We start from the raw sequence: 12,856 nt of genomic DNA, 5'->3' as shown, positions 1-12,856 counted from the left end.
ACCTGGTTCAGGTGCCAGTGTTCACGGGGAGCATCATTCTGTGAGCTGAGAGCAATGACATTGACCTCTTAAAATGTAAGGCAATTTTTTTTTTTAAACACACTTACAAGCTTTATTTTATAAATGTATTTATTTTATTCTTTTATTTATTTTTGGCTGCGTTGGGTCTTCGTTGCTGCATGCAGGCTTTCTCTAGTTGCGGCAAGCGGTGGCTACTCTTCATTGTGGTGCTCGGGTTTCATTGTGGTGGCTTCTCTTGTGGCAGAGCACAGGCTCTAGGCACGCAGGCTTCAGTAGTTGTGGCTCACGGGCTCTAGAGCACAGGCTCAGTTGTTGTGGCGCACGGGCTTAGTTGCTCCGCGGCCTGTGGGATCTTCCCAGACCAGGGCTTGAACCCGTGTTCCCTGCAGTGGCAGGAGGATTCTTAACCTCTGCGCCACCACGGAAGCCCGTAAGGCAATTTTAAATCATTTTTGCAAATTATTTTTCTCCAAGCCATATAATCAAATGGTACATAAAACTTTAAAGAGTACAAAAAGATTTATAATGCGAACTTGGTCTCTTTAACATTCCAGATCCCAATTCCCATTTCTTTGAGGCCACACTTACAGTCTTGTGTATATTTCTTAAATTTTCTAAGGCAGGAGTTGGCAAACGTTTTCTGTAAAGGGCCTGGTAGTAAATATTTGCAACTTTGCTGGCGATAAGTTCTCTGTCACATCTACTCAACTGTGCTGTGTGTTGCAAAAGCAGACGTGGGGACATGCAGACAAATGGCAGGCAGAGCTCCAGTGAACCTTTACTCACAAAACAGGCAGGGGACCATTGTTTGCCCATTCCTATTCTAAGCATATTATCAATATGCGTAAATAAGTTTATCTGTAAGTTTTTCAAACATGCTATATATATACTATTTTGCACCTTAGTTCACATATATAAGAAAGATATACCTTGGAAATCACTTCATATCAGCCCATACAGATGTACTCATTCTATTTTTAAAAATACTTTATTTTGAAATAATGACAAATTTATAGAAGAATTGTAGAAATAGTACAGAGCACTCCTATATTGCTTTACCACATCTCATCTGTTTTAACTGCTTTATTGAAATATAATTCACATGCTGTAAAATTCGCCTTGTGCACCCCACTGCAGCCCAATCGTAGAACACTTCTGTCACTCCCCAGAGTTCCCTCTTGCCCATTTGCAGTTAATCTCCATTCCTATCCCATGCAACCACTGATCTGTTGTTTGTCTCTGTAGTTTTGCCTAGAATATAGTTCTCTAGAATTTTCATAAAATGCTATCGTATTGCATGTAGTCTTCTGCGTCTGGCCTCTTTCACTCCAGCGTAATGTTTCGGAGGTTCATCCGTATTGTTGCATATGCCAGCAGTTTGCTCCTTTTTATTGCTGAGTGTCATTCCATGGTGTGTGTGTACCACATCTTATTTATTACCAACTTTTGAACAGTTGCCACACTGGCTTCATCATCCTTATCTAGATAGATCTAGAAATATGTATTTTTGGACCATTTGGAGTAGGTTGCTTACATTATGTACCTTTACCCCCAATATTTGAAGGTGTATTTACTGCAAACCAGGATATTCTCTCACGTAATCACAGTACGTTGTCACATTTAGGAAGCTTAACATTGATGCGATCGCTTTTAACTAATCTACAGTCCATATTCCAAATGTATTTGTTGTTTCAATAACGTCCTACATAGACCCCTCCTCCTGCCCCCTGAACCAGGATCACATACTGCATGTCATGTCTCTTCCATCTCCTTTAATATGAAATGTTTCCCTCAGTCTGTCTTTATCTTTCGTGACATTGAGATATTTGAAGAGGGCAGGCCAGTTATTTTACAAAATGTTCCTCAATTTGAGTTTGTTTGCTGTTTCCTCATGATTAAATTCAGGTTATATATCCCTGCCATATATCCCTTATCTCATGGGTGATAAGATATCACATCCTCAGAGGGATAGTGTCTTTCTGCCACTGGGTGATGGGGATTTTTTTTTTTTTTGGCCACGCTGTGTGGCATGTGGGATCTTAGTTCCCCAACCAGAGGTTGAACCCATGCGCCCTGCGGTGGAAGCACAGAGTCTCAACCACTGGACTGCCAGGGAAGTCCTGGTGATGGGAATTTTGATTGTCTGGTCACGACGTCTTGTTTTCTTCATCTAGAGTAATTATTTCTCCCCTGGCAACTGGTAAGCGGTCTGGGGGGAGGCACTTTGAGACTGTGCAGACATCCTGCCCCTCATCAAACATTCCCCTTAGATTTATCATTCGTGAATGATCCTTGCCCAAAACAAAATTTTCTGTTCTTTTTGGGAGCTGCATAGTACTCCATTATATGGCTCTGCCGCAGTATATTTAACTAGTGCCCTATTGATGGTCCCTTAGGTCATTTTCAATTTTGCCATTAAACAACACGTCAGTGAACATCATTATACATGTGTGTTTGTGGAGTGTTGAGAGCATATCTGAAGGGTCAGTTCTTAAATGTGGAATCGCTAGGTCAGAGGCTTTGTCAGGTGGCTCTATTAGTTTACTAGGGCTGCTGTAACAACGTACCACAAACTGGGTGGCTTAAACAACAGAAATTGACCGTCTCACAGTTCCGGAGACTGGAAGTCCAAGATCAAGGCATCAGCAGGTTGGTTCCTCCTGGGAGCTCTGAAGGAGAGTCTGTTCCATGTCCCTCCCCAAGCTTCTGGGAGTTTGCTGGCAGTCTTTGGTGTTCCTTGGCTTATAGACTCATCACCCTCATCTCTGCCTTCATCGTCACGTGGCATTCTCCCTGTGCCTATGCATCTCTGTTTAAATTTCCCCTTTTTGTAAGATGCCAGTCATACTAGATTAGGGGTCCACCCTGCTCCAGTATAACCTCTTCTTAACTAATTACATCTACAATGACCCTATTTCCAAATAAAGTCACATTTTGAGGTTTTGGGGGTTAGGACTTCAGCATATGGATTTGGGGAGGGGGCACAATCAACCCATAATAAGCCCTCCAAAGAAATACTCACTTATACCCCAGAAGCTCCCCTTTGGTTTGCCACTGTTCTTTAGAAATCATATCTTATTGAAAGTTCTTGGAAAGTTAAAAGCAAGAGGAGACGGTGGGAAATGGAGCCCACAGGCAGACAGAATTACAGTGTCTGTTAAAGGGTATCTAGCAGTCTTATGCTGTTGACAGTCGTGAGAAAGGAAATTAGAGTAAAGCTTTCCCCATTGAGACAGCTCCCCTGTGGACACCAAGGTGAAAGCCACCATTGTGAGCCCTGGGCAGGCTGCACATCCCCACTGTATGTGTGTGAAAGCACAGGCAGGAAGTCAGGCTGCACCACAAAGGCTCACGACTGCGGACGACCCAGGAGAAGAGACTGGGGAGGGGGAGCCAGGTCTGTGTGCCTGGCGCAGGCCGGGAGGCAGCGGTGGTGGCGTCGTCCACGTGCAGCTGTCTCACGTCAGCCAGGTGCAGCCGAGAATGCACAGCACAGGAACGAGGGCATCCAGAGGAGGGAGGTCTCCTGTGCTTCCTTCGCACCAGCCAGGGACTGAAAGCAGCTTTGTGGACGCCTGATAGGAAAAGTGGGACCCAGGCTGGGCCAGCAGGGAGTCATTCAGTCAGAAATCAGAGTCAGAACAATGAAGGCCTTTCTTCATTCTAAAACTCCCAAAGGTGATGTGGGCTCTCGGGGACCAACAGGGAGAGGCGAACTCCTGTCATGCTCCCCATTAGCTGTTCCTTTTTGCATTTTTGCAGCCCAGGGTGCTCTGCATTCTGCTCACCCCGCTTCCCAGTGGGCGGCAAATCTTGGTTTTAATGATCTGGGTTGATGAGACTAAAGCTCGAAAACAGACCGTGCTCGAGTTTGTTGGGGTTTTGCTCTTGCTCTTATGGATGGAGGGGCCCACCTTGTCTGGGATGAGTTGAAGGTGAAAGTGACTAAGAGAAGGGGAGTCAATACAAACCCGACACCAAAGGAATGTGTTGGGGAGAAAGTCGGTAGGTTGGCGTTAAAGTAGCAAGGTAACCCAGGTGAAAATGCAATTGCGTTGTTCAAAAGGTGTTGGCCCTGGAAAAGTGGTTGGAAAAGCACTCCCCGTTTTAACAAACTTCAGTGCCGGAGGTCCCGCAGCTCAGGGACCCCCCAAAGGACCTTCAGGAGATACTCCTCCAGCTTGTGATAATTAGTCTTCCCCTCTGCGCGTCTCCTGTGTGGCCTCCCCACAGCTTGGGCTCCCCTAGTCCAGGGGCAGGGTGCCCAGCCTGATCACATCACTGGCCGCTGTCCTTGACACAGCTGCACGGCCCCCAGCTGCCCTCAGACTGAGGCCTGACTCCCGGCGTGGCTGGAGGAGTGGGCCCCCTCTGTCCCACCCCACATCCATCCCCACTCAGACAGCACCAGGCTCCTTGCCGTCCCCTGCATTTGCCATGACCTCCCACCCTTGGGCTGCTCCCTCTTCCATGAATTCCCCTCCCGTGTGGTTTCTCAGCTCCCAGGATCCTCCCCGATCAGAGTCCTCGCTACATCGTGCTGCATTTGTCTGCTGTCCTGTCTGGCTTCTCCACCAGACCAGGATGTCCTCAGGGCAGGGTCTGTGTTTCCACCTCAGTAATGCCGCCAGCGGCACACCTCCTAGCGCTGAGCTGCAGGATAAAACGTAAGGCATGTGGTCACTTCCGTCAGAGAGCCACAAGCCCCAACACTGAAGTGACTTCGTCCTAAAAATCACCCCTGCCAGGCCTGGATGGGAGTTCTGTCCACAGAGCGCACGGGGGTCTGAACCTTTTCCATCTAGTTTCCTCTCTCATCCTGCAGGTGCTCGACGTGTCTGGGGCGGACATGTTGGCCAAGTCGATTGCCAACTGCCAGGTGGAGCTCCTGGAAAACTGTGGGCACTCGGTGGTGATGGAGAGACCCAGGAAGACAGCCAAGCTCATTGTCGACTTCTTAGCTTCTGTGCACAGCACAGACAACGACAAGAAGCTGGACTGAGGCCCCAGTGGCAGCCTGCACTCCGCACCCAGCATCCACTCCCATCTCCAGAATCTGACACAGCCACCACTTCTCAGGGATCCTGCCCCAAATGCGGTGGGAGCGCCAGCGTCCCTGAGGAAGCCAAGTCCTCCAGCCCCAGTCTCTACAGATCCACAGAGCTTCGGGGGCCACGAGGAAAACTCCAAGATGTTTTTCACAAAATGCACATTCACATGGAACGAAATAAGAAAACCCATCTATGAAATCTACCCAGAAGTCTTCAAGTTCATGTCACAAAGCGCCCACATTGGACCATAACCACCGAGGACATTTTCTTTAAGATGTTCCTCACAGACTGAGGCTCGAGGTATTTCTGTTGCTTCTGACACTCTCCCGTGCATGCTCAGTGGCTGTTTTAGAGCGTTAGTCCCCGTTCACCAAGCCCTTCCCGTTTATGTCTAATTTAAGTTTACGTAGAGTCCCATATGTGAATGCAGCCCGTCAACTGCAAGACCACGGAGGAACACGGCAGGCTGTAGAAAATATTTACACATGCAGAAGGGCGTGTTCTGCCTTGCCAGCTCTCAGAGCAGCAGGGAACACAGGTGGGTGATTGGACCAGCACCCCCGTGTCAGGTATGTCTTGAGTGAACCCGGGACAGCTGCAGTACAAAGAACACCTGGCAGGGTGGGTTCCCTGGGAATAATTTATTATTTTTTAAAAAGAACTAATAAAGCAATAATGTTCTAGACATCTATCTAAATAATCAGACTCGGGTTCCGCTCCCAAGCACCTCTTTTCTATCTTGCTGTGCTATTGAAAACCCTTGGATGTAAAATACTAGATTGTTAATGAATTCTGTGAATTCTGTGAACAGTAATGTGATTGAAAATAAATCTAAACTGCTGTAAAAGTGACCACAATGACATAAAATAAATTTAATAAGTCTAGATCAGCAACATGCAAGTGGTTTCTGGTTTTTGGTGTTTTTTTAACATCTTTATTGGAATATAATTGCTTTACAATGGTGTGTTAGTTTCTGCTGTATAACAAAGTGAATCAGCTATACATATACATCCCCATATCTCCTCCCTCTTGCGTCTCCCTCCCACCCTCCCTATCCCATCCCTCTACTGGTTTCTGTCTTTAAGCTCTTAATGAAGTGCAATGTTGGCAGACGTTCTGTTAACTTTAAAATGTGTTTTTTAAAGTAAGGCTTGTTCTACAGGCATTGGAAGACCTTGCTTATATGAGTTGCTACTTTCATTTCCAGAAATCATGTTTGCAATTTTTATTCAATTGAAATTATATATCAATTTTTAAAAATTTATTTATTTATTTTTGGCTGCATTTGGGTCTTCGTTGCTGCACACGGGCTTTCTCTAGTTGTGGTAGGCGGGGGCTGCTCTTCGTTGTGGTACGTGGGCTTCTCATCACGGTGGCTTCTCTTGTTGCGGAGCATGGGCTCTAGGGTGCATTAGGACTTCAGTAGTTGTGGTGCATGGGCTCAGTAGTTGTGGCTCACAGGCTCTAGAGTGCAGGTTCAGTAGTGTGGTACACGGGCTTAGTTGCTCTGCTGCATGTAGGACCTTCCCGGACCAGGGATTGAACCAGTGTCCGGCAGGTTCTTAACCACTGGAAGGCAGATTCTTAACCACTGCGCTACTAGGGAAGTCCTGAAATTATATATCAAAAACAAAAGGCATGAGTCATCAAACTGTTCCTTTTGACTCTCTTCTGTGGCATTTAGGAACCTAAACTCCCCAGGAGATTCACTCTTTCAAATCTTCTTACAGAGTCTGCAGCCATATAGTTCTGGAAATAAAGTGAGAACTTTGGTGAACATTGTGGTCTAAATTGGAATTCAGGACTTGGTCTGAATATTTTAGTTTATCAAGGAAGAGTAGAATATAGATCTTAAAAACAAGAGATGTGAAAATGTGACATCAAACTTGTGGGGTTCAGCTAAAGCAGTGCTCAGAGGGAAATTTATAGGCTGAAATATGTATATTAGAAAAGAAGAAAGGCTAAAAAATAAATAATTTAAGCTTCTATTTTAAGAAGCTAGAAAAAAAAAGTAAATAAATCAAACCTAGAAAAAAATAATACAAACGAGAGCAAAAATCAATGAAGCAGAAAAGAAAGCAGATATTTGACATGTTGCTTGTTCCAGTCTCCCATATTCACCAAAAATTCTGAGCCTAGTAAGGCTCTGGGAGGAGTCAGTCTTCATAGGTTTGGGTAGGGAGAGATGGTTTCCTTGGGGAAGAAGAAGCCTGAAGAAGCCCCAGACCTGGGATAACTACCCCAGATCATTAAGCCTGTTAGATGCAGGAATTGTTATGTCCTGGGTTGAACTAAGAATCAGGTCCAAAGGAGCCAATGCACTGCACCCTCAGTGGGGTCATCCAGAAAGGGGCATGTGCTGGCCATCCCACCTGGAAGGATAGTGGGCAAGGTGTGCAGGACACGGCTCCCACCTGGAAGTGGAAAGCACTCCACTGTCACTGGAAAACGTCACTGGAACCCACACCGCCTGCAGTGGAAGCGCAGGGTCTTAACCACTGGACAGCCAGGGAAGTCCCTTGAGAGTTTTGTTTTTTAAATTTATTTATTTGTGGCTGCACTGGGTCTTCGTTGATGCGCGCGGGTTTTCTCTAGTTGTGGCTTGTGGGCTCTAGAGTGCAGGCTCAGTAGCTGTGGTACACTGGCCTAGTTGCTCCGCGGCATGCGGGATCTTCCCGGACCAGGGCTCGAACCTGTGTCCCCCCTGCATTGGCAGGCAGATTCTTAACCACTGCACCACCAGGGAAGCCCGAGAGTTGTTTTTGACAAACCTGCAAAGTGGGTTTTCAAGTTTCTCTCTTGGCCCTGCAATTCTGGTCCCATGGTGCTAGGAAGACTGGAAAGCAGAAAAGCACATCTCCCTCTTGAGCCCCACTTCCTGCCTTTGTGATTATGAAGAGCCTGCTGGTTACTGCCCCACTGGGCCCTTTGGAGTGTCTTTAATGACGGTCTTAGAAAGAAGAAAGGGGTCAATCATCACAGCCCTCCCTCAAAGACTGCCCGAAGCTTCTGAAATAAGAGTGGAAAGCCCCAGGAATCATAAGTGGGCTCTTCCCTCACTGCCTGGAGCAGGGTTGTCGAGGCTGCTAGGGATGGAGCCTCCAGGCAGATGTTGAAGAGGCTGAGGGACCAGCAGTGTTTAGAACTCAATCTGCCCGTTAGTCTGGGCTTCTTGTTCTGGGCAGAAGTGACACCAGGAGTGACTGATGCAAGACATTGGATGGAGCTGCCCATGTGTGTAAGTCTATCTTCTAGTTCCCCATCCCAGGGAAACTTAGTTGTTGCTTTGTCCAAAGGAGGTCCCCAGAAAGTACTGGGAAATTGTAATGTATGTCAGGCCAGGCTGAATCATGTAAATTACATGACTGAATCATATAAATGTGCCAGGCGCTATTCTAAGTGTTTTCCATGCATCAACTTATCAAGCTCTCACACAGCCCTAAAAGGGACATAGGACACTGTGCCCATTTTACAGCCAAGGAGACCAAGGCATGGAGAGGTAAAGTGTCTTGCCCAAGCTCACACAGATAACAAAGAGAGAGAAGCCTCTTGGTTTATGATTGAAGGTGTCTTGCAAAAACCGTGCTTTCACCGTTTCAGGCGGGAGCTGTCTTGCTCAATTTCCAGCAGAGCCTGGGGCCCTGTTGGCTTGCCTAGACCAGGCCAGTGTGTGGCAGCTTCAACCACAGATCACTGAGGTCACACCTTGGGCCCCTGCATGTGGGATCTAGTTCCCTGACCAGGGATCGAACCCGGGCCCCCTGCAATGCAGGATGGATTCTTTACCACTGGACCACCATGGAAGTCCTTGGGGTACAAAAGCCTCTCTGTGTTCCCTGTTTCCTGTTTGTAGAAAAAGGCTTTAGTCTCCTAGGCCTTCCCTGAGTTCCTGAAGAGCAGATTCAAGAAGTTACTAATTAGGAAAGTGAGGGAATGCAGAAACAAAGTAAAAGCAGTTAAGAAACAATAGTTCAGTAATAAAACACAGTCCTAGTTCCTCCTGGAGGGATATACATAACAATCCGACACGTATCTTTGAGTTGCTCGGCTGGAACTAAGGACCCACCCTACACCCCCTGCAGGTGGAGGATGGTGACTACATGCTGAGCACAAGCACTAGACCCCAGACAGGTTGGAACCAGAAGGTTGATGAATAGGATTCCTGAAGCATCACCTGTTACCTCACCACCAAACAATTGGAAGAAAGTCGTCCACCCTGCAGCCCTCGCCCCAAACGTTGCCTTTAAAAGCTCTTCCCTCAAAGCCATTGGAGAGTTTGGGTCTTTTGAGCATGAGCTGCCCCTGCTCCTTGCTTGGCCTTGCCATAAACCTTTCTCTGCTCCAAACTCCGACCTTTCAGTTTGTTTGGCCTCACTGTGCCTCAGGCACGTGAACTTGGGTTGACCAAGTCTTTTATTGAAAGTAGCGATTTAGGACTTCCCTGGGGGCGCAGTGGTTCAGAATCCCCCTGCCAATGCAGGCGACATGGGTTCCAGCTCTGGTCCGGGAAGATCCCACTAGCCGCGGAGCAGCTAAGCCTTTGCGCCACAACTACTGAACCTGTGCTCTAGAGCCCACGAGCCACAACTACTGAACCCACGTGCCACAACTACTGAAGCCCGTGTGCCTAGAACCTGTGCTCCGCAACAAGAGAAGCCACCACAATGAGAAGCCCGCGCACCACAAGGAAGCCTGCTCACCGCAACTAGACAAAGCCTGTGCGCAGCAATGAAGACCCAACACAGCCAAAATAAATAAATTAATTACAAAAAGTAGCAATATATTGGGTCTATTTCAGAAATGTTTGCTGAAATCCTCTTAGGCCGGGTTCGAGAGCATTTTTTTAAAAAACTCTCATAGTCTCTCTCTGTCTCTTTCCAAGTCTTTCTGTCTCTGTCTCTCCTCCCCCACCCCTTGCCCTATCTCTGTTTCATCATTTTGTCTCATACCCGTCTGTCTCCATCACCCACACAGACACTCTTAACAGTTGGAAACCTGATTCTTCTGATCCGTCAATCTTTCAAATCTTCCAGCGTCACTCCTTTAACCATACAGACTGGGCTTTCCCATCAGCTGCTTCTCCCTCCCCCTTTCATCCCTCCAACACTGGATGACGTTCATACAACCCTTCCATTCCTCGAAAGGAGGCAAAAAAGCAGTGCGAGTGGTCACAGATGGTGCAGTGGAAATGTCCTCAAGTTACCTGCCACGGTCAGGGCCAGAGGGCAGCGGTGCTGGGGCTGCTGTCCTGGTATCTCCAGCTACCCTTGGGGCCCAGTGTTGCTCTCTGGGCTGGAGATCACCAGGATGTGGGCCTGGGGTTGCCAGTGCCTGTGATGGGATGAGGGTCTTGTGGGACCATAAGTCTAGTCAGGGTGAGGGAGGGGATGTCCTCTGAGCAACAGGACAGCCCCTCTCTCTTGGCTCCTGGAGGAAACTTTCTTTCCATGGTTTCTGGATCTTTGGTCTCTAAACCCTCAGTACAATGACTAGGAACCTCAGGGCACATGTAGAAGGCTGCCAAGCTCCAGCAGGGGATGAGAGGAGATGAAGGGATTCTTAGGGGCAGGAAGTGGCACCATGGTGACAATCCCAGTGACCCAAGGTGAAAGCTGGCTGGGATTGGGTAACTGTTGCTGAAGGGCAACTATTAGTGTGAGTGTAGGTCTGCAGTCCCTTACCACATCTCACAGAGCCAGATGTGATACCGAATTCAGAAATTTCAGACTTTACAGAGGTGGTATTTTATGTATACCATGCGTTGTGCAACACCCCCAGTGGGATCTGGGGCAGCTTTACATGATCCAATGCATTCGTATTTCTGCTGTATGCTCTATGCATATCCACAGCAAATGGGACAAAAGCTATAAAGAGCTTCACCTCAGGTAGGATTAAGCATTTTGCCAGATGAAGAAAGATTTGGTTTCTGGATTTTTCTTGGATTTCAGGATTGCAGATAAGGGACAGTGAACCTGCACTCCCTGCCCCCTCTCTCTTACCTTGGTGGGTGGGGGTTGGAGCTGACATCTTGAGGAGGAGTCTGTTCTTCCAAGGTGGAAAGAGAGACATCCAGATGGGTGTGGTCCACGGCTCCACCTGGTGACCATTAGGGGCAAGTCCTGAATTTTATTTAACAATTATCAGTATTATAAAAGTGATGCCCTGTCACTTTAAAATAAATCAAACAAAATGAATGCTAAAACATTGTGAGCATCTCCTATACCCTCCACACAGCCCCACCTGTCTTCCATCAGTCCACTTGGAACCCTTCTAGACATTATACTTATGTATATATGTATGTGTGTGCACACATAGACACAGACATATGTGTAACTGGATGAGGCAGGTACTGAGCCCAAGTTTGACTGCTTGCCGCTCGAAAGGTCAGTACTCGAGAGACAAGTGTTGGTGAAAAAAGTTGTTTTGTTCAGGAGGCCAGCAACCTGCGAAAATGGTGGACTAATGTCTGAGACCATCTCCTAGTTGTGGGTTCGAGGACAAAGGTTTTATAAGGGAGTTTCAGGAGTGCACAAGCAGGGGGCTACGTGCAGAACAGCACGGTCAGCTCCAATAATCATCTTGAGATGGGTCATGCAGTGGTCTGGTCAGTGTCATCTTGGTGTTTTTAATGTGTACTCAATTAGTAATTTACTCCAGGGTTGGTCTGCTTCCACCTCCTTAAGTTCAGCCCCTGGAATTCTCAAACAAGCAAGATTAATTCTCTCGTAGTTAGACATGGAAGGAATTTTGTAGCCGGGAAGGCTCCACAGGGTCCTGCTTGGTTTCAGTCCCCCCTTTTCTTTGCTACCCTTCAATCCTGAGGGGAACAGGGGTGGGACAAGAAAGGGAATAAAGTTTTGGATAGGGAGATTAATCATAAACTTGTCAAGGGAACTCAGTTTTCAGAGAACTCGGTAGGAGTTGAGTGCCAGACACAGGATAGCAGCAGTGAGCCAACAAAGTCAAGGCCCCAATCTCATGGGCTTTACACTCAAGTTTTGGCAGCCCCGAGGCCCTCTCCCATGTGTACCCCTGACTCATATCACACAATTGGTGGTAATACGGTGCAGTGTGGAGAAAACCATCTGAAGTCAGATGGCCCAATCCACCACTTATAACTGTGATCTTGGGCAAGTAACTTAGCCTCTTCTACCTCAGTTTCCACCTCTGTAAAATGGGGATGATCGTAATAATAGTTACTTTACGACTGTGTGAGAGTTCCATGAGATAACATATATAAAGGTTTTTGCATAGTACCTGGCACAAAGTAAGCACTTGATTATTGAAAACACACGATATGTTTCACGAGTGCAGGGGCCATATCGTCTTGTTGCCAGTGCCTAGCACATAATAGGGGCTCAGCAAGTACTTACTCAATAAACGAATAGATGAAACTTGGCTTACATTCGGAAATAGGACCATCTGGGTTTTTCTATGTCAACCCAGACAGAACACCTACTATGCGCTGGGAGCCACAAGAGACACTGAGAACCGGTTCTGTCCTTGGGGATTGCTTTATTTAGGAGATGCTCAGCAGAAGAGACGCTAGATATAAATTTTTTGAACGAATGAAGGCATAGATAAATGAATGATTGCGAAGCACGCTCTCGGGCACAATAAACATGCCCTGAGTCCCTTACCCTATGCAGACATTTGCGCACACGGCTTTCTGCAGCGTGGGCACTAGAGGGCACTAAGCATGGAGAGTCTCAGATTCAGAGTCACGCCTGGGTCCTTAGGAGAACTTCGCGCGGTGACGTCATATCCTCCCTAGACGTCACACA

The 12,856-nt window shown here is 47.2% G+C and overlaps 1 protein-coding gene across 5 annotated transcripts in view; it reads left to right on the top strand.

The window, feature by feature from the left end:
* ABHD6 (abhydrolase domain containing 6, acylglycerol lipase) overlaps positions 1-5,965 on the top strand; it is a 118,010-nt gene extending 112,045 nt beyond the window's left edge. For all 5 annotated transcript variants that reach the window (XM_033424681.2, XM_033424680.2, XM_033424679.2 and 2 more), the window contains one exon: positions 4,847-5,965. In XM_033424681.2, the coding sequence (XP_033280572.1) occupies positions 4,847-5,023 (177 nt within the window). In that variant the 3' untranslated portion in view covers positions 5,024-5,965. The remainder of the gene's footprint in view (positions 1-4,846) is intronic.
* The last annotated feature ends 6,891 nt before the right edge of the window (positions 5,966-12,856 follow it).

The sequence above is a fragment of the Orcinus orca genome, chromosome 10 (assembly GCF_937001465.1).
Source record: "Orcinus orca chromosome 10, mOrcOrc1.1, whole genome shotgun sequence".
Lineage (NCBI taxonomy): Eukaryota > Metazoa > Chordata > Mammalia > Artiodactyla > Delphinidae > Orcinus > Orcinus orca.
The sequence above is the reverse complement of the archived record's forward strand: the minus strand, read 5'-3'. Positions and strand labels throughout refer to the sequence as shown.